The sequence below is a fragment of the Hylobates moloch genome, unplaced genomic scaffold, assembly GCF_009828535.3.
Source record: "Hylobates moloch isolate HMO894 unplaced genomic scaffold, HMol_V3 SCAFFOLD_6, whole genome shotgun sequence".
Taxonomy (NCBI): domain Eukaryota; kingdom Metazoa; phylum Chordata; class Mammalia; order Primates; family Hylobatidae; genus Hylobates; species Hylobates moloch.
This window is the reverse complement of record NW_026652281.1, coordinates 102,765,226-102,790,012: the sequence shown is the minus strand read 5'-3', so window position 1 is coordinate 102,790,012 and position 24,787 is coordinate 102,765,226. Positions and strand designations below refer to the sequence as shown.

At 58.6% G+C, this 24,787-nt stretch overlaps 4 protein-coding genes across 10 annotated transcripts; 1 reads left to right on the top strand and 3 right to left on the bottom strand.

The window, feature by feature from the left end:
• Positions 1 to 72: 72 nt before the first annotated feature.
• On the top strand, positions 73 to 8,615 carry MATCAP1 (microtubule associated tyrosine carboxypeptidase 1). Of its 5 annotated transcripts, none has more exons than XM_058441095.1 (9): positions 73 to 994; positions 2,555 to 2,646; positions 3,103 to 3,196; positions 3,584 to 4,209; positions 4,291 to 4,434; positions 4,693 to 4,825; positions 5,750 to 6,055; positions 6,138 to 6,235; positions 7,267 to 8,615. In XM_058441095.1, exons 4-9 carry the CDS (start codon positions 3,640 to 3,642, stop codon positions 7,429 to 7,431), a joined length of 1,416 nt encoding a protein of 471 aa, XP_058297078.1. In that variant the 5' UTR covers positions 73 to 994; positions 2,555 to 2,646; positions 3,103 to 3,196; positions 3,584 to 3,639; the 3' UTR covers positions 7,432 to 8,615. The 5 variants fall into 5 exon arrangements, with proteins under 5 accessions (XP_058297078.1, XP_058297077.1, XP_058297076.1 ...); XM_058441094.1 differs by having other exon boundaries at positions 3,072 to 3,196; XM_058441093.1 differs by lacking the exon at positions 2,555 to 2,646 and having other exon boundaries at positions 3,072 to 3,196.
• On the bottom strand, positions 8,477 to 13,783 carry NOL3 (nucleolar protein 3). Of its 2 annotated transcripts, none has more exons than XM_032157621.2 (4): positions 10,154 to 13,782; positions 9,737 to 10,039; positions 9,263 to 9,580; positions 8,477 to 9,161 (listed from the first exon to the last, which is right to left on the bottom strand). In XM_032157621.2, exons 1-4 carry the CDS (start codon positions 10,329 to 10,331, stop codon positions 9,154 to 9,156), a joined length of 807 nt encoding a protein of 268 aa, XP_032013512.1. In that variant the 5' UTR covers positions 10,332 to 13,782; the 3' UTR covers positions 8,477 to 9,153. The 2 variants fall into 2 exon arrangements, 1 of the variants encoding a protein (XP_032013512.1); XR_004248784.2 differs by having other exon boundaries at positions 8,493 to 9,161; positions 9,747 to 10,039; positions 10,154 to 13,783.
• Positions 13,784 to 14,423: 640 nt separating this feature from the next.
• Positions 14,424 to 20,970, bottom strand: HSF4 (heat shock transcription factor 4). 2 transcript variants are annotated; one of them, XM_032157603.2, is made up of 15 exons: positions 20,879 to 20,970; positions 20,590 to 20,715; positions 19,810 to 20,292; positions 19,098 to 19,206; positions 18,882 to 19,009; positions 18,635 to 18,759; positions 18,314 to 18,389; positions 18,087 to 18,151; positions 17,489 to 17,591; positions 17,112 to 17,236; positions 16,764 to 16,991; positions 15,441 to 15,546; positions 15,276 to 15,341; positions 15,029 to 15,098; positions 14,424 to 14,743 (listed from the first exon to the last, which is right to left on the bottom strand). In XM_032157603.2, exons 3-15 carry the CDS (start codon positions 19,930 to 19,932, stop codon positions 14,589 to 14,591), a joined length of 1,479 nt encoding a protein of 492 aa, XP_032013494.1. In that variant the 5' UTR covers positions 19,933 to 20,292; positions 20,590 to 20,715; positions 20,879 to 20,970; the 3' UTR covers positions 14,424 to 14,588. The 2 variants fall into 2 exon arrangements, with proteins under 2 accessions (XP_032013494.1, XP_058297074.1); XM_058441091.1 differs by lacking the exons at positions 15,029 to 15,098; positions 20,879 to 20,970 and having other exon boundaries at positions 14,568 to 14,743; positions 20,590 to 20,674.
• Positions 20,911 to 24,776, bottom strand: FBXL8 (F-box and leucine rich repeat protein 8). Its single transcript, XM_032157613.2, has 3 exons — positions 24,677 to 24,776; positions 22,798 to 23,000; positions 20,911 to 21,883 (listed from the first exon to the last, which is right to left on the bottom strand). Exons 2-3 carry the CDS (start codon positions 22,947 to 22,949, stop codon positions 20,911 to 20,913), a joined length of 1,125 nt encoding a protein of 374 aa, XP_032013504.1. The 5' UTR covers positions 22,950 to 23,000; positions 24,677 to 24,776.
• Positions 24,777 to 24,787: the final 11 nt, after the last annotated feature.

Here is a 24,787-nt window from a genome sequence, read left to right as displayed (position 1 = left end):
CGCCCCGCCCATGCAGGCATCTGCCCTCTGTGCGGACTGCGTTCCCGAGGCCGCGGGCTACGCCCCCACGTCTACGCGCCCAGGCTGTGAGCAAGACTCTAGGCCGCCCTGGCCGCCTGGGAGCCCCTGAAGCAGAGTAACTCGCTGGGGCCTTGGGAAGGGGGCGGGCCCAGGACCACGAACACCGCCCCTCAACCCTGCCTGGCTTCGCTCCCAGTGGCCTCGGGGGCGCGCAGCCGGGGAGACTGACACGAAGCCCCCAGCTTTCGTAAGAGCGTGCGCGCGCCCGAGGACGTACGCCATCGGCGTCGGCTCCCGCCGGCTGGGCGTTCGGTGGCCGGTGTAGCAGAGCGGGAGCGGTGGGCGGCGAGCAGAGGAGCGAACAGGTGGGGGCACGGCACGCGGACGGACCCCCCAAAGGCCGGGAGGAGGCGCGCGAGGCGACCTTTCCTGACCTCCCGGAGAACCCTCCACTCCATTGTCTCCTGGCCCCACCCTCCATTGGGCACGCCCTTCACCTTATCCCCCACCAGTTATTGGCTGCAGGTCACGCTCCTCCTCAGTTTCTGCTTCCCCATTGGCTCTTCACCTTGTCCTCTCCGGGGCTTCTCATCGGCACAGGCCACACCCTCTCATTTGTCACCAGACCCCGCCTTAATAGTGGGGGGCTCCTCCCCCATCCATCCTTCATTCATTATGCACCCAGTGCTGGGTGCTTGGTACACGGGGGTGAATCAGACCCCGTTCCTGCCTTCGGGGAGTTCAGGGGGTGGTGGGAGGACACGGACCTAGGCTCCGACAGTGACAGCTCTGAGTAAAGAAGTCGCCGAAGCAGTGGGACACTACACGCGGGGAAGGCTTCCTGGAGGAAGTGAGGCCTAAACTGAGCCTTGAAGAATGATTAAGTTTGCTCCAGGAATATATTGCAAAGGCATTCTTGGCGGAAGGACCCGAGACGTGAAAAAAACAGGCGTATTCTGGTAATTTCGAGGAGGTATGTCGAATGAAAGAAGGGGAGATGGAGGGGACTGGGCCAGGTAGAAACCTGTAAAGGGGCGAGGAGTCCAAAAAAGTGTACAGTTAGTTAAAGGGAGTGAAGCCTGGGACCTGAAGTCTTTTCAAGCAGCTGGTCATTAGGCAGGGTAGAGAGGAGTGGAGAGGGGGAAGATGAAGTCTAGATAGGGAAGCAAAGTGCAGGGAAGGAATAATTCTAGTTCTGAAAGAAGGGCTCTTGGATTCATTTATTTATTGAGCAATTGCTGTGGGCCAGGCACTGTTCTGGGTTCTGGGGACCCAGCTGTGAATGTTGGAAAAGATAAAACAGATAACTATCAAATATACCTATCATATAAATATAAAGTGTACTGAAGTACACTCCAGATGGTGATGACTGCTACAGAGAACAATAATTTGAGGAAGGGGAGATAGTGGAGAGGGGAGAGGAGATTTACTATTTTATAGAGGGTGTGTTAGGCTTTTCTAATAACATGGTATTGATGCAGAGATTTGAGGAAAGTGAGAGAGTGACCCATACCATTATATAGGGGGAGGAACGTCTCAGACAGAGGACATATTCTGTTTGATATGCCTGTTAAACATTCAAGTGATGACACTGCAGTGAAGCTGGACATGATGGCATGTGCCTGTGGTTCCAGCTACTTGGAAGGCTGAGGTGGGAAGATCGCTTGAGGCCAGGAATTCAAGACCAGCCTGGGCAAATAGACACTATCTCAGATTGCACTGAAATTGGCAACACTGGTCTAAAGTTTATGGAAGAAGTCTGAGCTAATGTATTTAAAACCACAAGAGTGGATGAGAACATCTAGGGAGTGAACATAAATGGAGAAGTTTCCATAGGCAAGTCCTGGAGCATTACAGTGTTAAGAGGTCAGGGAGATAGGGATGACCAGCAAGGTAGGAGGAGAACTAAGTTCGACTGTGTTTGGAAAACCAAGTGGACAGCATGTTTCCAGGATGCAGTGATTTTTTTTTTTTTTTTTTGAGACGGAGTTTCGCTGTTGTTGCCCAGGCTGGAGTGCAATGGCACAATCTTGGCTCACCGCAAACTCCGCCTCCCAGGTTCAAGTGATTCTCCTACCTCAGCCTCCCGAGTAGCTGGGATTACAGGCATGTGCCACCACACCCAGCTAATTTTGTATTTTTAGTAGAGACGGGGGTGTCTCCATGTTGGTCAGGCTGGTCTCGAACTCCCGACCTCAGGTGATCTGCCCGCCTCGGCCTCCCGAAGTGCTGGGATACAGGAGTGAGCCACCCTGCCTGGCCTCCAGGATGTAGTGATTAACTGTATCGGGTGCTGATCAATATGAAGGTCATTGCTGGTCATTGGTGACCTTGATCAGATCAATTTGAATGGAGTGCCGGGAACAAAAGGCTAATTGGAGTGAATTTAACAGAGAACAGGAAAGAAGGAACTGGAGACTGGGTATAGATGACTCGAGGTATGTGCTGCAATAGGAGCAGATGGAGGGAGATGCAGCGGGGCTGTAGCTGGAGGAGTGTGGGTTCTAGTGAGGGTTTTGTTTTGTTTTTTAAGATGGAGAAATAACAGCATGTGTTTATCCTGATGGAAAGACTCCAGTAGAGAGGAAGAGATTGATGATGTAGGAGAGAGGAGAAATGCTGGAAGTGAGTCACTGAGCAGGCAAGGGAGCTTGGCAGCTGGAGCCTCTCCAGGCAGTTTCTGGGGAGAGATGGGACTGGACTGAGTCCTGGAACAGAGTCGGGGTGAGCGCCCTGACACTGGCTTTGGATGACCACTGGAAAGATCCCTCAGATAGGGGACAAGCCAGAGATTGGCTTGGATTTGCTGAAGCTTCCTTCTGCTCCCCAAAAGCAGATTCTAATTTGGATTTCAACAGATAGCTCAGAGGAGAGAGGGCATTCTGGGGGGTACTGGCATAAGCATGGGGCCCTCAGACATTGAAACTGACTGAGACCAAATGGGCAGGAGGATGTGAGTAAAGCCAGGTGGGTGGGCAGGGGTGGCACTGAGAAGATGCCATAGGCTGAAGGCAGTCCCTGAGGCCTTCTCACCTACCTAATCTGCCCAGGCAACTGAAGCTGCACTGTACCTCCTCCCAGATTGAGTGAGCACAGAGGTTAGAATCACGAGTAAGGGGCTCAGTCCTTGCCTTCAGGAGCTCAGGCTGAGAGGATTCCAGTAACCACCATCTAGGTGGGTGTTTAAAACTCTTGCTTTCAGCTGGGTGTGGTGGCTTATGCATTTAATTCCAGCACTTTGGGAGGTTGAGGCGGGAGGATCACTTGAGGCCAGGAGTTGGAGGCTGCAATGAGCTATGATCATTGCAGTGCACTACACCTTGGGCGACAGAGTGAGACCCTGTCTCAAAAAACAAAAACGAAAACAAACGTGCTTTCTCCCGGCCCAGCATACTTGGGTGAGTCTGCTGGAGGCAATGGACGCTGCAGCCAATCAGACCCCTGGTAGCAGAGCCTGGGCCCCTACCAAGGGCCCAGCAGAGGCAATGTGGAGTACAGGGCCTGCTGGTCGTTTGGTCACACCCACTCATGCTGGTCTCCACATGCCCTTCTTTGTTCCCAGAGGTCGACAGTGTGGGGAGTTGGAGTGACCCGGCTGGATGTGACCCCCAAGACAGAATGGTGCTGGACTCGGGGGCTCAGGCGTATGATCAGGCACCCCCCAGCCCGCCTACCAGTCCCCCATCCCTGCGCCATAGGCTGAAGCCCTCAGACCGAGATGGGCCACCACTGTACCCCTGGTCTCAGTCCCTGGCCTTGCCCCTGGCTCTGGCAGTCCCCCCAGCACTGCAGCCCCAGCCTGAGCAGCAGCCGTTCTCACAGATGCACCTGGGTCACCGTGGCCACATGCGTCGCAGTGAGAGCACCTACTCTGTAAATAGTACTGGCCGGCAGGGTCGTGGCACCCTGGGACGGCCTCCACTTGGACGGGGACGGAACCCAGGTGGGGGCACCCTGCGGCCTGCAGCCTCCCTGCCTCACATTGCTAAGACTCAAAGGGATGCAGGCCATATTGCCAGCAAGAGCCCCTGCATGTTGGTGGCTCTGCGGCCAACCAACATGGACCGTGAGCGAGACAAGTTCTTCCAGTCCCATTACACCTACAATCCACAGTTTGAGTACCAGGAGCCCATGCCCACGGCTGTGCTGGAGAAGTACTGCGAGGCCTCTGGACAGTTCATCCATCAGGTCAGTCCAGCCTTCCCACCATATCCTGGCCCTGACCACCCAAGGGCTTGTCCTGACCAGCCACTGTGGCCCCGTGTACAGGCAGTTGGCATCATTGAGGCTGTTCTGGAGAAGTTTGGAACCTATGAACACTTTGAGGCTGCCACTGGGGGGCAGCTGCTCACCAAGTGCCAGATATGGTCGATTGTGCGCAAATACATGCAGAAGGAGGGCTGCGTCGGGGAGGTGAGCTTGCCTGCAGAGCCCTTCCTCTACATGCCCCAAATCAGGGTATCTTGTGGGCGGTCCCAGGTCCAGCTCCACACCTGACCCACCCCTGCCCCTGCCCCTGCCCCAGTGAGGTGGGAGCTGGTTCTGAGCAGAGGTGATGAAGGGTGGGTGCCCTGGCCAATTGTCTGGCCCCGCTGCCCTGTGGCATCATTGGGTCCACCTGCACCCTGGCCCCAGGCTGGTGGCCATGGCTCAGAGCCCTGCCACCTGCAGGTTGTGGTGCAGCTGAGTGAGGACCTGCTGTCCCAGGCAGTGATGATGGTGGAGAACAGCCGGCCCACATTGGCGATCAACCTGACCGGAGCCCGCCAGTACTGGTTGGAGGGCATGCTGCGGCATGAGATAGGTCAGGGTGTGGGTATCCGGGCAGATGGGTAGGCATGAAAGGGGCCTGGGAGCTGGGAGGGGTGGGAAGGAGAGGCCCCAATAACTCCCCCTTTTGTTTCTTCCCCATCCCTCCTGAGGTCGGGGCTTTCCTTTCCTGAGCAGCCACCTCCACCCTCTGGCTCACAGAGGTAGGCCAGAACATGCCTGCCCACACTCTGGGCTCACCCTCATCTCTTGGTCCTTTCGGGTATATTTTTCTCTCTCCACTTCCTCTCCGACTTCTCCCGACAGTGGGGGCAAGGCTGATCAGGCCGATAGGCCAGAGGGAGAACCCTCAGGGTCCCACCAGGCCAGCCACCACACGGGCCCTCCAGGGTGGATGGAAGGCCAGGTCCTGGGAATGGACTTGGCTTGAGGACACATGGCGCCTGGTTTAGGAGGGGACTGGTCAGGCTGGGCAGGAGGGTGCAGGGCACTAACCACTATTCCTATCTGTCTGTCCCTCTTCCTCGAGAATCCTGTTGCTCTGGGCAAGAGGTGATTTTTACCGGGGGCATCAGCGTGACTGTTCAAGATGATATGGGCACCCAGGATGTTGGGCAGGGTGGTATATGTATTCTTGTGCCCAGGAGGGCTGGGGGCAATGTCAGTTTGGGAGAGTTCGTGCACGTGTGTGGGTGCGTGGGTGTAGGGTGGGGGGCGGATGGGTGGGAGAGGATTCATGTATGTGAGCCTCTATGGATCCTTGGGTGCCAGTGCACAGGAGGAGGAGCTTCACGCTGCCTGGGGCTGGGAGAGCTTCTGTGCGAGCCTGAGTTCGGGAGCATGAGGATGGAAGTGTCGCGGCCAGAGCCCCGGCCAGATGGAACAGAGCCAGGGCTGGGCTCGCAGGCCGGTCCCCGAACGCCCCGCCCAGCGCCGCCTCCCCTCGCCTTCCCCGCAGGCACCCACTACCTGCGGGGCGTGAACAACGCGCGCCAGCCGTGGCACAACGCGGAGGGCCGGCTGCGGTACGGGCTGCGGCCGGCGAACCCCACGGAGGAGGGCCTGGCCAGCCTGCACAGCGTGCTGTTCCGCAAGCAGCCGTTCCTGTGGCGCGCTGCGCTGCTCTACTACACCATCCACCGCGCCGCGCGCATGTCCTTCCGTCAGCTCTTTCAGGACCTGGCGCGCTACGTGCAGGACGCCGACGTGCGCTGGGAGTACTGCGTGCGCGCCAAGCGCGGCCAGACGGACACCTCGCTGCCTGGTGGGCGCCAGCGCCGGGGAGGTGCCTAGATCCGGGGTGGGGGCGAGGAGGGGCGGGGCTCACCGCCTTCCTGCCCTCCCAGGTTGTTTCAGCAAGGACCAGGTGTACCTGGACGGCATCGTGCGCATTCTGCGACATCGCCAGACCATCGATTTCCCGCTGCTGACTTCACTGGGCAAGGTGAGGGGCTGCAGACCTTCAGAGGTTCCGGCCAGCTCCCTGCCTCGCTGTAGAATTCCCTGAGCCTCGGATTGGTGCTAGACCGAGGGCTGGGTGTCAGGCCTCTGGTGGTGGGGGGCAGCGTGAGTGGAAGTGAGAACAGGAGATGAAATGACTCTGGCAGCAAAATCAGGTGCTTAACGGAGGCTGCAGGTGTATGTAGATACTGCATCTCAAAGGAGGTGAGCATTCCAGGCCAAGGGAGTGATCAGGAAGGCCAGGGGAAGGAGGCTGCAGAAATAGCCAGGGACCAACTCCCTGGCACTGGCATTTGTGCCAGGCCGAGGAAAGTGATTTCATCTGAAGCAACGGGGAGTGAGAGGAGCTTTAAGCAGAAGAGTGACACTGATATTTGCTTCAGAAGGCTCCTTCTGGACATCATATGGGAGGTGGATTGGAGAGAGGACTAGGGAAGGGAGTGCAGAGGCATGGAGGAGGCTTTGCCTGTCACTCCTGCAGAAGGGATGGTGGTCTGGCCTAACCAGACAGTGGCCGCTGGGTTGGAGATGAAGGGACAAGCTGGAGAGCTCTTCAGAGAGGGGAATACTTTTAACTCAGTGGCTACCCTGATGGGAGGGTGAGAGTCCAAGCCCCCTCCCTGGAATCTGACCTGGGTGACTGTGAAGAGGGTGGAGCTGGCATAAGCTGGCACTCAGGAGTTGACTATTGGACATGAGGCCATCCTGAGGGCTATCTAGGGGAAGGCATTAAGGAGGCAGTTGGATGCCCATGTTTGGAGGTGACGGGAGAGGCTGGGCTGGAGAGAGAAGTGGGGTTGTAGGGCATCTATGACAAAAAGAAACTGTTGAGAGAAAGAGCAAAGATGAAGGATTGAGTCTAGAGGTATAAAACGTTGTAGCTAATTGTGGATCAGGAGGGGAGAGGAAGGAGTCCCGGAGCAAAGGGCTGTGAGCTGTAAGCAGTAGGCTGGGACCAGCTACCTGAAAGCCAGGGGCCACTGCCTATGCCTGATGCCCAGCTTCCTCCTGCAGGTGTCCTATGAGGATGTGGACCACCTGCGGCCCCATGGAGTGCTGGATAATACCCGGGTGCCCCACTTCATGCAGGACTTGGCACGCTACCGGCAGCAGCTGGAGCACATCATGGCCACCAACCGGCTGGATGAGGCGGAGCTGGGTCGCCTGCTACCCGACTGATGTCCGTTGAGGGCTGCAGAGAGAGGCCCTGGACAGAAGCTCCAGATAGGCCCCCAGAACATGAAGCAGTTTGCTCTGTGCTTCCATGGCCTAGGTGTTTCTTGGGGGTGTTGGGAGGGCAGGAGCATTCCTTGAGGAGGAGTGGCAACATCAAAGTGTTTGTGTCCCTTGCCAGCCTCCCTGGGGCCTGGGGACCTGCAGCAGCATGTCTGGCAAACTGAGTCACCCTCCTGCCTCCAGCTCCCTGTTGAGCAGAGGGAAGGCACGGGGGCAGGAAGAGAGCTGAGCATTGATGGGGATGGGGGTGATTTGGGAATAGAAACTTGTCCTTGCATGAGATGGCTTTGGTTGTCCAAGTACTCGAGTCTCTCCCTTCCCTCACCTGGCCCCTTGGTGCTCCTTCAGCATTCGTGCAGTCTACCTCTCACTGGGTCCTGGTGGGGGTCGGGATCCCTTCTCCTGGGGTGATTGATGGCCTGAGCCTGGGGTTCTGGTAGTAGAGACCCAGCTGGCCTGGGGTCTGCTTTCCAACATTTTGCCTCTCTCACTGGTCATGTATTTATTCCATATTTATATGGTCTACTTCCTGTGGCTGCCAGCAGCAGCTCCTGAAGGTTCCGTGGGAGGGGGTGGGGGTGGACAGGACACTCCTTCCTGGAAGGCACCAATTTTCCCAGCCCCACTCCCATTACACACACACACACACACACACACAACACACACACACAGTGATTCAGGCCTTGAGAGTCAAGCCCAAGAGCTCCCTTGGCCCTGTTCCCCACTCCCTCCACTGGCCTCTGCTGTTCTGTCTTTGCTCACACCCTCACAGCTGGTCTCTGGCAGAAGTTGGCATAGCCTAGGAGCAGCTGCAATTGCACCTGAGGGACAGGCCCTAGAGTATGGTTGCCCAAGTCCTGAACCCCTCTTGGACCAGGTGAGGTGCAGAGGTGGTTGCTGCTTCCAGTTTCCCTTCAGACTTAGCTGTGTGACCCCCACTCCTATCCTTTGGCCTTAGTTTTCCCATCTGTAAAACTCAGAAACGCAGTTGGAAAGTCCTTATTCATTTAGTAAGCGAATATATTATAATATGGATAGAGCACCTTTTGTGTAAGTTACTGGTCAGAATCCTCACTGAGCTCCCAGTCCAGAGGGAAGCCAGACAATTAAAACAGTAATGACAATGATGTGTGTGGCCTCTGTCTACTCAAGGTCCCTTTCTGCTCCCCTCTTCTAATCTCACTTCCCAAGGCTGTGAGCTCTAAGCCCTCCCTATGTGGAGAGAAGTCACCCTCCCCTTGCTCCATGTTCAGCTCAGGGACTTGCATGGGGTTGAGCTGGTACCTACACAAGCTGCCAAGTGGCTCATGAGGGGAAATGGGTTGTGTATGCGGGCACGAGGGTCAGGTCCTTGTCCCACTAGGGGGCTGGGTCGGGATCTCCAGGGTGCAGCCTGGACTCCTAAGGGCAGATTAGGGCTGACGACTGGATGATGCTTGTGGTGGGCTTGGGGCTGCCCAGGTCCCTGGGACTCAGAGGTACCCACCCTCAGTTCCTGGGCAAATAGAATCGTGGAGAGAGCCCAGGTCCCGTCCGACCCTCTGGAGTTTATTCACTTCCAGCGGTACTGGGCTGGACCGAGCCTTGGTGGCATCCGATTCAGCTCCAGCAGCATCCCAGGTCCTATCCAGCATTGCGGGGCACCGCCGATCAGAGCTCTGGCCTTCAGGAATCTAGAGATTCAGGAACAGTGGTCAAAGAGGTGGGGTCCGGCATCCGCTTCCCAGGCCATGCCCTCCCGCCAAGCCGGCTCAGGGTTTGGGCGGCCTCACACCTTCGGACTCGTCCCCTTCCTCGAAGTCGGGCTCGGGCTCTGGGTCCGGTTCTGGCTCTAGTTCCGGCTCTGGTTCTGCTTCAGGCTCGGGTTCCAGCTCTGGCTCTGGCTCCGGTTCAGCCTCTTCAGAAGCCTCAGCTTCCAGCTCTGGCTCTCGCTCCTCTGGGGTCCCGGATTGCACCGCCTCGGAGCCCTCAGGGCCCCCGGCCTCATCGGGGTCTGAAGCTCTGGGCAACCCGGGGCATGTGGTCCCCGAGCCGGGTGCCTCCGGCGCCCAGTGGCCTGGGCATGGAGGGTCATAGCTGCGGTCCCGGTAGCCTGGGGCGGAAGTGAGATTGACTGAGGCTCAATTTACCCCTGTGCGGTTTCACACTCGCCTACTTCTAGCGGAGACGACAACCCCGCCCTCCCCGGGCATTTTGTCTGTCCCAGCCCCGTCCCTACTCTGCTCTAGGCCCCGCCCCGCGCGCTCACCCGGACCCACGTGCTGCCAGTCCCAGGCGGGGTCCGGCGCGCCCGCGGTACGCTGGGCACAGCGCAGCAGCTCCTGGCAGGCGGCCTCGCCCTTGCCCTGCACCAGCAGCAGTAGGCGGCGCACCCTGCGCTCGGCATCAGGCAGTGCATCCAATGCCTCGTACTCTGGCCCGGTGAGCACGCCCCGCGCCAGCAGCGCGTCCAACAGCAGCCCCGAGTCCGCCTGCAGCGTCTCGACCAGGCGTTTCCGCTCGCGGTCGATAGTCTCCGACGGCCGCTCCTGCGCGTTGCCCATTGTCGGGGCTGCATGGGGAAAGGGGAGAGAAGTAATGGGGGGTTGCCCTCCCCGCTGCCCTCGCCGCTCTGACCTCTCTCTCAGTGCCCCCAGTGAACACCCGGGCTGGGGTCTAAGTTCACCTCGATCCCAGCCGCCAGTCGTCTCCGCAATCACAGGACCTGGAGGCCAACACTGGGAACTCGGTGTCCTCCTGCCTCTCCAGACGCTCTGTCCTGTCTCCTCCTCAGGCTCCTCCTTCTGTCCCCAAGCGTCAGCCGTGGCTCTCCTCTCTTCCCCTGCCTTTCCCAGGACTGGCATCTACTCTCTGAATGCCCTCTCCAACCAGGACCTCATGAGCTCCAGCCCCGGCGAGTTCAGACCCCGTTTATCCAAACTAAGATCTTTCTCTCAAATCTGCTTCCCCACCTAACGAGGCAGAAAAACCTAGGATTGATGCTGATACTCCACACCCAGCTTGCAGACAAGTCCTTTCCAGTCTGACTGCTGAATATTTCTCTCACCATCCTCACCACTTACTAAGTCCAGCCTTCTGCCTCCTGCTTTGGCCCAGCAGAACCCAGGATCAGAGCTCCCTGCTTCCATACTCTACCCTCCAGTCCCCTCTGCACCCAGAGCACAAAGTGCTGAGAGCCTCGCTGCCCCTCTCCCCTTACCTTGACCCTGAGATCCAACTTTCCAGGACAAGCCCCGCCTCTACACCCTCCCACCAACGCCACCACCATAGTGCAACCCCAATGTAGTTTCATGGCCCTTCCTGGTCCCCTGATTCCTGAGCAGAGATACCAGAATCTTCTTCAGGCCTAGCTCTGACCAAGATCTCTTGACATCGCCTGAGACCCACCTGTCTCCCTACTGAAGCCCTAACTCCCAATATGACTGTCTCCCTGCTGACCCACCTGGCTCCCTGCTGACCTGGGAATGACCTACAGACATTTGTTGTTTGATCTTGAAGTACCCAGGGCCTAGCTCATACAGGCTACCGACAAATGCTTGCCGAACTTGGACTGATTTTCCTCCATGGATCGCCCTATTTTGAGAGACTTTTTTTTTTTTTTTTTTTTTGAGATGGAGCATCGCTGTTGCCCAGGCTGGAGTGCAGTGGCGCAATCTCGGCTCACTGCAACCTCTGCCTCCCAGGCTCAAGTGATTCTTGTGCCTCAGCCTCCAGAGTAGCTGGGATTACAGGCGCACACCACCATGCCCAGCTGATTTTTGAATTTTTAGTAAAGACAGGGTTTCACCATATTGGCCAGGCTGGTCTTGAACTCCTGACTTCAAAAGATCCGCCTGCCTTGGCCTCTCAAAGTGCTGGGATTACAGGCGTGAGCCACTGTACCCAGCCTTTTTTTTTTTTTTTTTTTAAGAGGTGGGGTCTTGCTATATATATCTTTTGTATTTATTTACTTATTTATTTATTTTAGTAGAGACGGGGTTTCACTATGTTGGCCAGGCTGGTCTTGAACTCTTGACCTCCTGATCTGCCTGCCTCGGCCTCTCAAAGTGCTGGGGTTACAGGCGTGAGCCACCGCACCTGGCCTGGTCTTGCTATATTGATCAGGCTGGTCTCGAACTGCTGGCCTCCAGCGATCCTCCCATCTCAGCCTCCCAAAGTGCTGGGATTACAGGTGTGAACCACCATGCCTGGTTCTTGAGAGACTATCTCTACCAACAGCAGCTATTAGGGAGAGTCAATCTGCTTTATCCATTTTTTTTTTTTTTTTTTTGGACAGAGTCTCACTCTGTTGCCCAGGCTGGAGTGCAGTGGCACATTCTCCCCTCACTGCAACCTCCGCCTCCTGAGTTCAAGCGATTCTTCTGCCTCAGCCTCCCGAGTAGCTGAGATTACAGGCGCCCGCCACCAAGCTCAGCTAATTTTTTGTGTTTTTAGTAGAGACGGGGTTTCACTATGTTGGCTAGGCTGGTCCCAAACTCCTGACCTCGTGATACGCCCACCTTGGCCTCCCAAAGTGTTGGGATTACAGGCATGAGCCACCGCACCCAGCTGCTTTGTCCATTTATTGTCAACCAAGGATTATGGCCATTCCTGTGAGTGGCCTGACTCAGCTAGCAAGATCCCAGGCATTAGGAGGCAAAGACATCAGGCCTTGGACGATGCCCTCAGCCCACTCCCACCCCGATAATAACTTCTCCTCCTCCCCACCTTGGCTTTGTTCACATGGCATCCTCCCACCTCTTCTTCCCTTTGCGGTCCCTCCTCTGCCTCCTTCTCTGGCTCTAGGAGGCTCGGCCTTCTCTGGGAGAGAGGATTTAGTCCTAGACGCCATCCTGCCTCCCAGGTCTCTCTCAGTACCCTCTGGTGTCACACTATACCTCCCCCATCACTTCACACCCTGGCTTCCTCCCATTGAAGCCCTTCCCCGCCGGGGCCAGCTGAGACCAGGACTACCCCCCTGCCCCTCCATCTCCCTTTATGTCCCATCTGTGATGAGTCTTGCTTCTCCACTTCTCAGTGAGTCTTCATCAGCTCCTGCTTTGCCACCCCACCATCGTCACCTCATGTCCTGTAACAGTCCCTCTAAGCCCCTCTTACTCCCATTCCACCAGGCCTGCTAGCACAGTGACTTTTACAACTCTCTGGGCTAGGACTGCTGTTCCCATTTTACAGATGAGGAGACAGCCTCAGAGATTCAGTGGTAAAACTGGAATCTTACTTGCTCCAGCCTGAACTATGAGGAACTGAACTATATTTTCCTGTCTAGCAGAATTCCATCCTAAATACCTATCTACCTCCCCCCACACCCCACTGCCCATCAGAGAGAACCCAAAATATCTGGTCTGGCTACTCTAGCCTCCTCCCACCACCCTGGACAGCCAGGCCCTTCCCAGCTTCCCTCCACCAGCCAGGGCTCGGAGAACTCACTATGCCTCTGGCACCTCGGAGCCTTTGCTGATGCTGATCGCTAAGACTGGAATCCTTTTCTCCTCCCCCCCGCTCCGTGGACCTATCCATCCTCTAGGACTCACATGTTCCCTTGTCTACACCAATGCCTAAGTGTCCCAAGGGCTGGTGGTTCCTTCTTCTGTGTACCCCGTGAACAACACAAGCCCTCACTACTGCATTAACTGACATCATTGCACTGTGTACAGGCAGACTCTCTGCTTTCTTCAACTGAGCTTTCCAGAGTGTCCCTCCAATCAGTGGGCAAAGGAAGGGAGAGGGGGACAGCACCTACTCGGGACAGACACAGGGAGGGTGCAGATTGGATTGGCCCCTACTTCTCTCCAACCTAAGTTGTTTTCATGTTAGCCTCCTCCTCTTATGACCCCAAGTCCTGCCCTTTATCCTGTCTTGGGGTAGAGACTCCAGCTGGTCTGGGCCCTCCCTTTGAGGCTCTCACAGCTCTCAATACCGAAGTTATTTAGCGGCCAGTCCTTCGAGGGTGACAGGTCCGATGCTTCCCAGAGAGCCAAGTGGCGGGGCATGGAGCTGGGTCCTAGCCCCCAACCCTACCTCGCTGCGCGGGCTCTTTGGCCAGGAAGCCAGGGTCTTGGGACAGTGAAGAGCCTTTGCGCATGTGCGACTGCACGGATTCCCCCTTACCTCCCTCCACCCAGTCCCAGAGCTTGAGAGTCCTGCGGCAGGGCGGGGCCCACAGACCTACCCCCTCCCCTCTGCCCGACCCCCGAGCGCCGCAGCCGGTGGCGGGGCGCTGATTCTGCCCAATCTCGGTTTCCCTTCCCTCCCACAGCCGGGAGTGGGGCTCCCGGTCTGGCCCGTTTTGGGCGGCCCCACTCACGGGTCGAGCCTCGGCAGGGCAGGAGATGACGGTGCAGAAAGGGCCGGGCAGGGTGGGGGTGGGTGCAGCAGCTGCGGCGGGGGCGGGGCGGCCAGGGCTGCTGGGAATAGGGAGGGTGAGGGTTCTTCCCCGGGCACTAGGAGCCACACCGCGGAGGCCGCGCGCTGGCTGGGGACGTGCACGTAGTCAGCGTTCCCTCCCCACCCGGGGCGCACCAGGAGATGAGGCCAGGAGGGGGCAGTTCGGCCTGCGGCCCCACACGTCCAGTGCCCACTCAGGGCCTGCCAATTTCCAGGTGCTTTCCATCTATCTTGTCATCGACCCCTCTTCTCTGCCTGTCACAGAGGAAGTTCAGAGAAGGATACCAACTCACCAGGATCACAGAACGCATGCATTGCAGAGCTGAGTGCGACCCAGAAGCCCCCGCTTCCCAGAGATTGCAGAGGCCCCGTGCCAGCCCTGGATCCGGGCCTAAGCAACGGAGCTAGGCACCGGATCCCCAAGCACCTCCACTCTCCTGGGGTTCCTCTATTAAAGATCTAGTAGCTGGACGCTTCTACAAATGCGAAATCACCCCCCACCCACAACTCTTGCGCTCCCTGGTCGATAGAGAAAAGAGACCAGAAACAGAAAAAAAAAAAAAAAAAAATGGAGTTTATGTGCAGGGCTCGTCGGGGTAGTTGAGAGAGGCCGTTCAGTAGTGGGGGCTTCGCTCACCCCCGACAGGGGGCGCCAGGAAGCCAAGAAGGATGTGCAGCCGCGGACTGGTTCCAAGCCCCTTCAGAGGCGCGGGGTCTCAGTGGGAGGGACTGGCTTCCGGGCCCAAGTAGGAGGCGGTCCGGCTCTCAGGAGTGCTATAAATGGTTAAAGCCCCAGGCAGGCCCAGGGCTGGGCCTCCCAAGGCTGCCTGGACATCCAGCAGGAGTGGGGCCCCGAGTGTGGGGTCCTTCCCTAGGAGAAGTGGGGCTGCGCTCACCAGGGGAAAGGTTCCCCCTCCTTTCTTCAGGGAAGGAGAGCCCTGCCTGTCTGCCTTCTGCTCAGTTAGGATGAAACATCCATTCTTAACCTCCCCACTCTCGCCCAATGGCGAGGGCATGGGTGGCTCAAGGAATACTCTGCAGTGCAGGCTGAACTCAGGATTTCCCTGCAAATTGCAGATTGCCCCCTCAATCTGCAATCAAGGTAGCTCAGCCCAATCACAGCGTCCTCCCAGGTACGAGTCATCACAACCATTACCTGGGCTTGGAGAATTTAACCCCTTGACCGCCAGCTCAGGCTCACCCCGCTCTGGAACCAAGGGCTGCATCTGCGTGAGAACCGCAGGGAGCAGCTGGGGAGGGGACCTAGCAGCTGAGGGGGACAGCTGGGAAATCACTGTGACAATTCTTCTAGAGACATGGCTCTGGCTTACAGAGAACAGCTATGGACCAGAAGGCTTGACTCGGCCACCCCTGGCCTCTGCCCTCCCCGACCCACTTCTTACCAAGGACAGCTCCATGTCCAAGTCCATCAGGGTCCATTCTCGCCCTTGGAGACTGGGGCCCAGCACCTGAGGAGAGCTCTGGGTCAGTGGTGCCCTCCCCAGGCTCCACAGAGAGCTAGACCCCACCAGGTCTCATGCCCCTGTTTCAGCAGAAGGAGTACTCACATCTAGAGGCCCTGCAGGCTCCACACTTTCTTGAGGGGGCTGAAGCAGCATCGGAGGCAGCAGACTCTCTGGGCTCCTGTCCCCGCTTTCCAGGCCCAGAGGCCCCCTGTGCAGAGAGAACTGCTTTTGACCTGCAGTGTCCACCCCCCATTAAGTTCCCAAGGAACCCAGATGCATCAAGATTTTAATCCCCCAACATTTAGAAAATGATAGGAGAGGACCCCCATCCTCTCTCCACCCCCAACCTCCCCACCCCTGCCATAAACCGCACAGAGAAAGTGCCTCTGCTTTCTACCTGGGACCTGAAGTTTGGGTAGTGGAGCTGGGGCTTTGGGACTCCTCCCCTCCCTATGCAAATGTCAATAATATCAATGCTTCTTTTTTCTTTCTTTCTTTCTTTCTTTCTTTCTTTCTTTCTTTCTTTCTTTCTTTCTTTCTTTCTTTCTTTTTTTCTTTCTTTCTCTCTTTCTTTCTTTCTTTCCTTTTTTCTTTTTTTTTTTTTTTGAGACAGTTTCACTGTCACCCACTACGTCACTATGGCACTATCTTGGCTAACTGCAGCCTCCACCTCCCAAGTTCAAGCAACTCTCCTGCCTCAGCCTCCTGAGTAGCTGGGACTACAGGCAAATGCCACCACGCCCAGCTAATTTTTGTATTTTTAGCAGAGGCAGGGGGTTTCACCATGTTGGCCAGGCTGGTGTTGAACTCCTGACCTCAAATGATCTGCCCGCCTCAGCCTCCCAAAGTGCTGGGATTACATGCACGAGCCACCTCATAGCCACCGATGCTTCTTAAACTATTGTGGGCTGGGCGCGGTGGCTCACACTTGTAATCCCAGCACTTCGGGAGGCCGAGGTGGGCGGATCACAAGGTCAGGAGATCGAGACCACGGTGAAACCCTGTCTCTACTAAAAATACAAAAAATTAGCCGGGCGTGGTGGCGGGCGCCTGTAGTCCCAGCTACTCGGAGAGGCTGAGGCAGGAGAATGGCGTGAACCCGAGAGGTGGAGCTTGCAGTGAGCCGAGACTGCGCCACTGCACTCCAGCCTGGGTGACAGAGCAAGACTCTGTCTAAAAAAAAAAAAAAACAAAAAACTATTGTGTACTTTGCAGTCACCCCAGGGAACTCATTTGATATGTAGGTTCCTAAGCCCTTCCGCAGATGCTGAGTGCCCTGACTGGGAGGCTCTGCTTTCCACAGAACTCTGATGCTGGGGCCAAGCAATCAGGTGAGTATCATGGAGTCAAATGGCTAGGAAGCTTTGTGGGCTGGTAAGGGTTGTTCTATCACAGGGCTCATGGGCCAGCTGGGGCTCTGCTTACCTGTCAGGTATCTCCCTGGGATCCCCTGGTTCAGGCTGTTGGGCATTCCTGGGCCCCTCGGGGCTGAAGCTCCCTTTCCCTTCCAGGATGGCCTGCACCACAGCCACAGGCAGTGGTGGGGGGGCTGTCACGCAGAAGTCACACTCGTTTGGGGCCAGGGCCAGCCCGGCCTCGCCATCCCCCCCTGGACTGGCCGGCTCTTCTTTGAGCAGTGCCAGGCCCTTCTCCCTGCACCGGAGAAAAGCTTCAACCAGACCCTGGCACTGACTTCTCCCTCTACCCCCACAGCCATCTGGGCTGCCAGGCCCTCCCCCACAGGCCCCCCAGGGGCAGCCCTGTCCCCCTTACCTCCTGCCATCACTGGAGGGAGAAAGCCCGGTCCCCTCAGGGGATGGAGAGTCTTCTGGGATGTCAGAGATGATGGGGCCCCTGGCCCTGTGAGGGCTGAGGCCCAAAGTCGTCTCTGGGAGGGGCTGTAAGTAGAAGGCTAGGCCCAGCCCTTGGCTTGTAGGCACAGGGAGAGCCAGAACCCCACCAACACCCACCTGGGCCAGGTCTAAGGGAGAAGGTTTGAGGGAGGAGGCTCAGTCCATGCTGGAGGGCCTGGGTCTGGTTGGGGGGAAGGCTGGCTTCCATCTTCTCTTCCTTTTAGGGGATGGGGAGAAGGCACAGGATCTCCATAAGCCCAGCCATGCCCTTGGGAAGGGGGAAGAAGACAAACCTACCGACTGGAGGAAGTAGGGGTCCTGCAGAAGGGCACCAGGTAGAGGGCAGGTGTTGAACTTGGCAGGTGTTGCACATGAGCTCCCCTCATCCAGCATCAGGGACCTGTGTGGTCGATCCGGGCACAGACAGGGGTGGGGCAAGGTCAGCCCCCATGCCCCTCGGCCTGCACTTCCCTCCCTCCCTCAGGCCCCAGCAGCCAAGTCAGCAGAGCTGAGGCCTGTTGCCAGGGTGTCAGTCACATGCTAGAGGTGGAAGGGGCTCCCCCAGAGATGGGGGCCCTTTGTGGGTAGAGAGGGGAGGGAGGGAACCTGGTTTGAGCCCCAGGGCCTCAGCTGTTGGGAAGCCTTGTGGGATGGGGAAGGGGCTGCTGGGGTAGGAATTTGGGAATAAGGTCCTGAATGGGAGGATCTGGGAGTGGGGATACCAGGTGGCAGAGTTGGGGGGAAGTGGATCCTAGATGGGGTGGGGAAGCCTGTAGTGCAGGGGGAGGAATGAGGATTCCTGGTGAAGGAGTTTCCAGAGGAGAAGGGGTCCTTGCAAGGGGACTTCTGGAGGGTCTTGGAGGTGGGTGTGGGCCTTCTTGGCTTTCTCACTCACAGCTTTCTCTTGCCTCCTGCATTGCTCGGCCCCGTCTGAAGTGGCCCAAAGAGACACTGGATCAGCTGAAGAGAAAGCAAAGGTTTAATTCATACTTTGGACACACCCCCTCTACCCCCGCACTTCCAGGTGAGGGAGGGAGGCTTAACAGGGGCGCCGGGGGACCGGGCGGTGGAATGGGGTGTCGAGGAGTTGGAGGGAGAAGCGAGGCATGGGGAGAGGAACACCTTGCCAATGACCCGGTGCTGCTGACCGTGGCTCTGCCGAAGTGTCACCACCTCCCGCCACAAGATCTCGTTCTGCCTGAGGAAGGGGTGGGAGGGTGCTGAGGCATCTGAGAGTTCGCGCAGTCACCACCCCCCACAGAATGGTGAGGCTGGGGACCCAGGAGACCACCGCGATGATTGGCCATCCTAGAGATCGCCCATAAGTCTAGATGGAGGCGCCAAGGCCGGAGAGAGGAAGAGGCCAGAACAGCCGGCCGGCCAGTTATGGTCTCATCCCGAACCCCCCACCCCTGTCCCCTCTTTCCCCGTCCGCCCCCGCACTGCCTGAGCTCCCGCAGCCGCGCCTCGGTGCTCTCCTGCACTCCCCGCAAAGCCTGCACCTCGCCCAGTAGTCGACCCAGGTCCTCCGGGCGCCAGCGGCCATCGTCGCCGCGCAGCGCGGGCACCTGCAGGAGGGAGGCACCATCGGGACTGGGTCGCAGGAGCAAGGCAGAAAGTCCCAGCACCCCTCCGCCTCTTTGCTCATTCCCGCAGGCCGCCCTCACCTTGCGCCGCAGGCCGCCCTCACCTTGCGCCGCACGCGCTCCAGTAGCTGCTCGCGGCCGCGCACGAAGCTCGGGTGCTGGAACTCGACGTGGTCGCGCTCCGGCCTAAGCAGGCCGCCCTGCTCGATGCTCACCACCTTCCGAAAACCGTCTGGGGAGTGGGGCGTGGGGGCGTGGGTCGCCCCATCCCCGGCACCGAGTCCCCCATCCCCGCTCCCCGCCCGGCCGTAGGGACTCACACATGTTGAGTTGGCGCACGAAGCTCGCCATGTTGCTATGCTTGAAATACTGGGGCAGCACTTCCTTGGCGAAGCGGCTCTGGTCGCTTACGAGGAAACTGGTCCCGCTCTACCAAGAACATCGCCCGCCCACCGTGCGGGCGGAGACCAGGAGGGTGAGCGGTGCCTGCCCACGGCCAGTCCTGCGCTCCAGCGCGCGCACACACTCACGCTCACTCTGGGGTCCAGGCCTGCCACTTACGGGGATATGGGTCGAGGCCAGGCCAGAACGGGCTCCGAGGCCTAGCCTGGAGCGACCACAGTGAGTCCTTACCCCCAGCCAGACCCTGACTCCGTACTCGGTTCTCAGAAAGGAGAGGCTGACGGGGTTCCAGCCCTGGACAGGCCACAGCCCCGCAATGCGACCCTGAGCTAGATCAGCCCTTCCCATCTCCCGGCCTCTGTTTTCCCATCTGTCAGATGGGGTAGGGTAGTAACTAAATGGCCTCGAACGTCCCTCGGGCTCTAGGTCTTCAGAAGGCAGGCTCCTAACCCTTCTTCGGCCGCAGAGGAAACCCCCCTCTCGCACGCCCCCTCCAAGGTGAACTTCCCTGAATGGCCAAATCCGGGGATCCACGGCCCGGTCTCAGGCGGGGGTTGGGCGGGCATGGGTGTTCACTGATGTGGAGGGACCCCGGGACCACAGCGGGAATCGAGGGGCCCCGGCCCTCACCGGGCTCCAGCGGATCAGGTGGTCTGTGCCTGGGTCCCCCACCAGCGCCCATAGCTTGCCGAGGAAGGCAGGCACGGGGCTGGGGCATGGCTCCGTGGGCAGCGCGGCTGGCGCTTCCTGCATGGTGCAGTCTCGGCCCGGCTCAGTGCTCGAGCCCGGCCGCTGCGTGCTTGTCAAAGCCGCGGAAAGTGCTGCGTTTGCCGCCTGCTCCGCCCTACTCCGCCCCGGGGCGCCGGGTCAGGCGGGGGCCACGTGCGAGCCCGCGGGGCGGGGCTCGGACAGCGGCCGAGGCACCAGCAGGCAGAAAAGGCTGGCTGGATGGGATGTGTGGAGTGGAGTGGAGGGGTGGGGTGGGGGGGGTGGGGTGGGGTGAGATGAGTGGGAGACTTGGGTTCGAGTCCCACCCTTCTCAGTCCCTCTATTTCCTTCTTTGTTCTACGGGAGAAATCGCCGGTGCGCGACCTGGTGTGGGCTGGGCAAGTCCTAGAAGGTAATGGCCAGAGGCACAGTGAAGCCCCAGGCAGGGCAAGCAGATAGGAATGGGGGTGCAGGGAAGCACGCCCCCTCCCGCCGAACCCCGGGACGTAGTCATTCCAAGGGCGCGAGTGCCCCGCCCATGACCCCCCGCAGCTGTGTCGTCCAGAGGACCTTGAGGAAACCCAACCTCTGCCGGGATGGCTCCTCCCGTACCCCGCGCGTTCCCTGCCCTTCCCTTTCAGATCCGACCCCGCCTTTAATAGGACGCAGAAACACTGCAGGATTTGTTTATTTCACACTCACCCCTGAGGCCCGGCCCGCGCCCGTGCCCTCCCTATCCCCGCGCCGGGGCCGCGGAGCTGCAGAGTCCGCAGAGGGGTGGAGGCAAGAGAGGGGGGCAGTGTGTCCAGGACTGAGCGTGTGGGGCGTCTGCAGAGGGTGAGAGCAGCGAGTGGTCTCAGGGCGCCCAGGACTGGTCCGGATGCCATCACAGTTCCCAACTCCGTAAAGACCCGGGGGACAACAATCCCAAAATAAGGCACTAGCAGTCGGGGCGCGCCTGGGCACCCCAGTTCCCTCTCAGAGCGCTTACGTCCGCGGGGACGGGAGAGAGAAGTCGCCCAATCACGCCACGAGCGTAGGCCGCCAGGGATGCGGCTCGCGCGTGAGCTTGAGGGTATAGGTGCGCAGGCGCGGGCAGTGCGCGCGGAAGGCGTCCAGCACCGAGTGGCTCACCACGCAGAAGCAATGCACCTCGCGCAGGGCCGCGCAGCGCGCCGCCAGCTCCTGCAGCGCGGCGTTCAGCTCGGCTGAAGCGGCTGCGCGCACCTCGAGCGCGCACAGGGTTGCGGCGTAGTGGTGCGCTGCGAAGCGCACTGGGCCTACGGTGTCGCCTGAGAGGTTGAGGCGCAGCGCAGCCACGGGGACCGCTGGCTGCAGGACGCGCGTCACGCTCTCAGCGGGCAGCGCGGGCTCCAGCTCCAGCTCCACTGCCAGCCCAGGGTGGCGGCGGCGCAACGCGATCCAGGCTTCGTTGGGCAGCGGGGGCGCGCGTGCATCTTCGGGGCACGCGCACCGCAGAGCCAGGAGCGCGAAAGGCGCGCGGTCTGGCGCCGCCAGCGCTTCGAGGATGGCGTGCGACAAACTGGCTAGGTGCAGGCCGAGAGCGCGCAAGCGCGGGCAGGCCTCCAGTAGCTCGAGCACTGAGCCGGGACCCACGCTGCCCACTAGGGTACTGTTGTCCAGAAAAAGGCTGTGGAGCTCGGGACAGCTGCGCGCCGCCTGCAGCACCAGCGCGTCGTCCAGTGTGAAGGGCAAGCGCCTCAGGTCGAGGTGGCGTAGCTGGCTGGCCGCCCCACATACAGCGTGCACAGCCTCCAGGACGTCGCGGCCCGCGTCGAAGAGCGGCTTTTCTCCGCGGCACTCCAGGCGCAGGCCTCGCAGCCCCAGGGCACGGCCCGCCAGAGCCATCAGCAGCTCGATGGCCGCCCGGCGGCTCAGCTTCCTCGATGGCTCAAATTCCAGCCGTAGGTTGTGAACGTGGTTGAGGCAGACGGACAGATAAGGTGGCAGCATGCCTTCCAGCTCACATTCGCAACTTGGGTTAGAGCCGTGCAGAAAAGGCCTCGGCTGAGTCCCTGCGACCAGCGGAGAAGCCTCTACCCACTCCTTAGCTGGCGTTCCAGCTGCCATCCCATTTCCTGCCTCCCTCCCCACGTCTCTGTTCAGACCACGACTGTTGCCCCAAAGGAGGGAACTCACATCCTATCCTTTTAGAAGATTTCAGTGGCTTCTGCCACAGGATGAAACCTGGACATGGAGAGCCAATGATATTTTAGGAACTGGGCTTTCTCAGCTGTCTCTAAGGAGTCTTGGCGTGGCCTCCGGACTGCTAGGTTCGAATTCTGCCTCTGCCATTCCCTAGCTGAGTGACCTGTGGGAAGTGATTAAGTCTCTCTGCCTCAGTTTCCTATCTGGGCAATGGAGGTAATGATAATACCTATCTACCACACAAGGTTTTCGTAAGGATTAAATTAGTTAATATATGTAAGGCACTTAAAAACAATGGTTGGTATATACTAGGCAGTCAATACATGTCAGTAATTATTATTATTATTATTTTGAGATAAAGTGTCACTGTCGCCAAAGCTGGAGTGCATTGGCGCGATCTCAGCTCACTGCAACCTCTGCCTCCCGGGTTCAAGCGACTCTCGTGCCTCAGCCCCCCGAGTAGCTAGAATTATAGGCGCCCACCACCACGCCCGGCTAGTTTTTGTATTTTAGTAGGGACAGGGTTTCAGCATGTTGGCCAGGCTGGTCTCAAACTCCTGACCTCAGGTGATCCACCCGCCTCGGCCTACCAAAGTGCTGGGATTACAGGCATGAGCCACCGCGCCCGGCCAGCAATTATTTTTTAATATGGGAGAGTCAACCTGAATATCTACCTAGCCCACGACTCCACGGAGAAGGTGAGTGGGCGGTGGGGAGGGGAGTGTGGAGGAGCAGGCTCACCTGATTTTTGTGTCGTGCCACACGGCGCTGCAGGTAGCAGCGGCGGCCCAGGCCCTGCAGACCCTGGCGGCGGCAGCACGGTCTCTCAGGGGCAGGTGGCGGAAGATGAGTGCCAACACCTCCTCTGGCAGTCCCTCTCCAGGCTCGGCCATGGCCCAGATCCGGCTGGGGTGGGAGGATCCGCCACTCCCAATAGCTCCGGCCTGGAAAGAGAGGGACGTCTCTGAGCTCAGGAAGGCGCAAAGTGTTGCAGGAAGACCGAGCTTAGGTGTACAAATGCTTGTGGCCTGAGGAACTGAGGGCCTCTCAGACAGCGTGGGGCATCAGATAACCCCGAAACTTGTTCACAAAGCAGATTTCACCGCCTCACCTACTAAATCAGGCTCTCTGGAAAGGGTAAGGCCCAGGAATCTGCATTTCAACAAGCCTCCGTGACTCCACAGGTTCCACGTTGAGAACTCCCCTCCCACTTTTTTTTTTTTTTTTTGAGACAGGGTCTCGCTCTTTACCCAGGCTGGAGTGCAGTGGCGCAGTCACAACTCACTGCACCCTCAGTCTCCCGGGCTCAAGCAATCCTCCCACCTCAGCCTCCCGAGTAGCTCAGACTACAGGGCACGCCACCACGCCTGGCTAATTTTTGTAATTTTATTGCAGAGACGAGGTCTCGCTTTGTTGCCCAGACTGACCTCGAACTCCTAGGCTCAAGCGATCGGCCCGCCTGGGCCTCCCAAAGTGCTGGGATTACGGGCATGAGCCACTGCGCCCGGCCTGAGAAACCCCATCTTAATCCCGCCGGTTAGTAGAAAGTGACTACAGGGTTAATAAGGCGGGAGCGTTAATGTAGGCTTTTCTTTGTCAGGGACCATGAGCCAATCAGGAAGTGCGGCGTGGGCGGGGCAAAGCTGGATCCGCCCCTGGAGGGGAGGCTCCTTCCCCGCCTCCACCTCGCGGGGGAGATGTCCCGGGTGCTCCCTAAGACAGTCCCACTGGATGAAAAAAAACTTGAGTCTCTGGGACCTGATGGTTCTGGCGCCTGAGGGGCTCAAGATTAAAGTTCCGACCCCTGAGCAGCCCTGGCTCCCACTGGGCAATTTGGGTTCGGCTGAAACTCCGCAGACCCACCCTGGAGCGCAGCCTTTAGAGGGGGATGGGTTATTGGAAAGTGTGCGTCCTCTTTGAAGTTGCCAATCTTGTTTGTTTGTTTGTTTTTGTTTTGTTTTGTTTTGAGACGGAATCTAGCTGTGTCGCCCAGGCTGGAGTGCAGTGGCGAGATCTCGGCTCACTGCAACCTCCGCCTCGCGGGTTCAAGCGATTCTCCTGCCTCAGCCTCCCGAGTAGCTGGTACTACAGGCGCGCGCCACCTCGACCGGCTAATTTTTGTATTTTTAGTAGAGACGGGGTTTCACCATATTGGCCAGGCTGCTCTTGAACTCCTGACCTCAGGTGATCCACCTGCCTCGGCCTCCCAAAGTGCTGGGATTACAGGCGTGAGCCACCGTACCCGGCCGCCAATCTTGTTTTAAGGTTCTTGAAGTTTGCGTACACAAGGCTTCACACTACTCGCCAGTTAATGTTCCCGTATCTTCCGAGCTAACAGTTTCTCCCGGAATTTGTGCCACGTGTTTCCTGGGGCTTCAGATACCTTCGGCCAGGCTTGTACCTGGGACCCATGGGCACTCTGTTTTGAGTGCTCACTGGTAGCAGCGATCTTGAAGCCGGATCCCCAGGGGTACTAGAAAATTCTGGTCTCCAGGGGGCGCCCCCTTGATCTACCGAAGTCTGGCAGCTCTAGCTTTTACGAGCCCCCCGCCTCGTAAGAATCGCAAATCCCCAAAGTCCCGGTCTTCCTGCCGTCTAACCTTGGGCGCTGGTGTCTTACCTGCTCAACGGACCAGATGGGCTTTGCCAGGGGCAGAGGACTGGCAGCAGAGGACAGCGGGCGGGAAGCAGCCACGGGGAGCCCGCGGGGCGGGACGCGCGGGCGGACGGG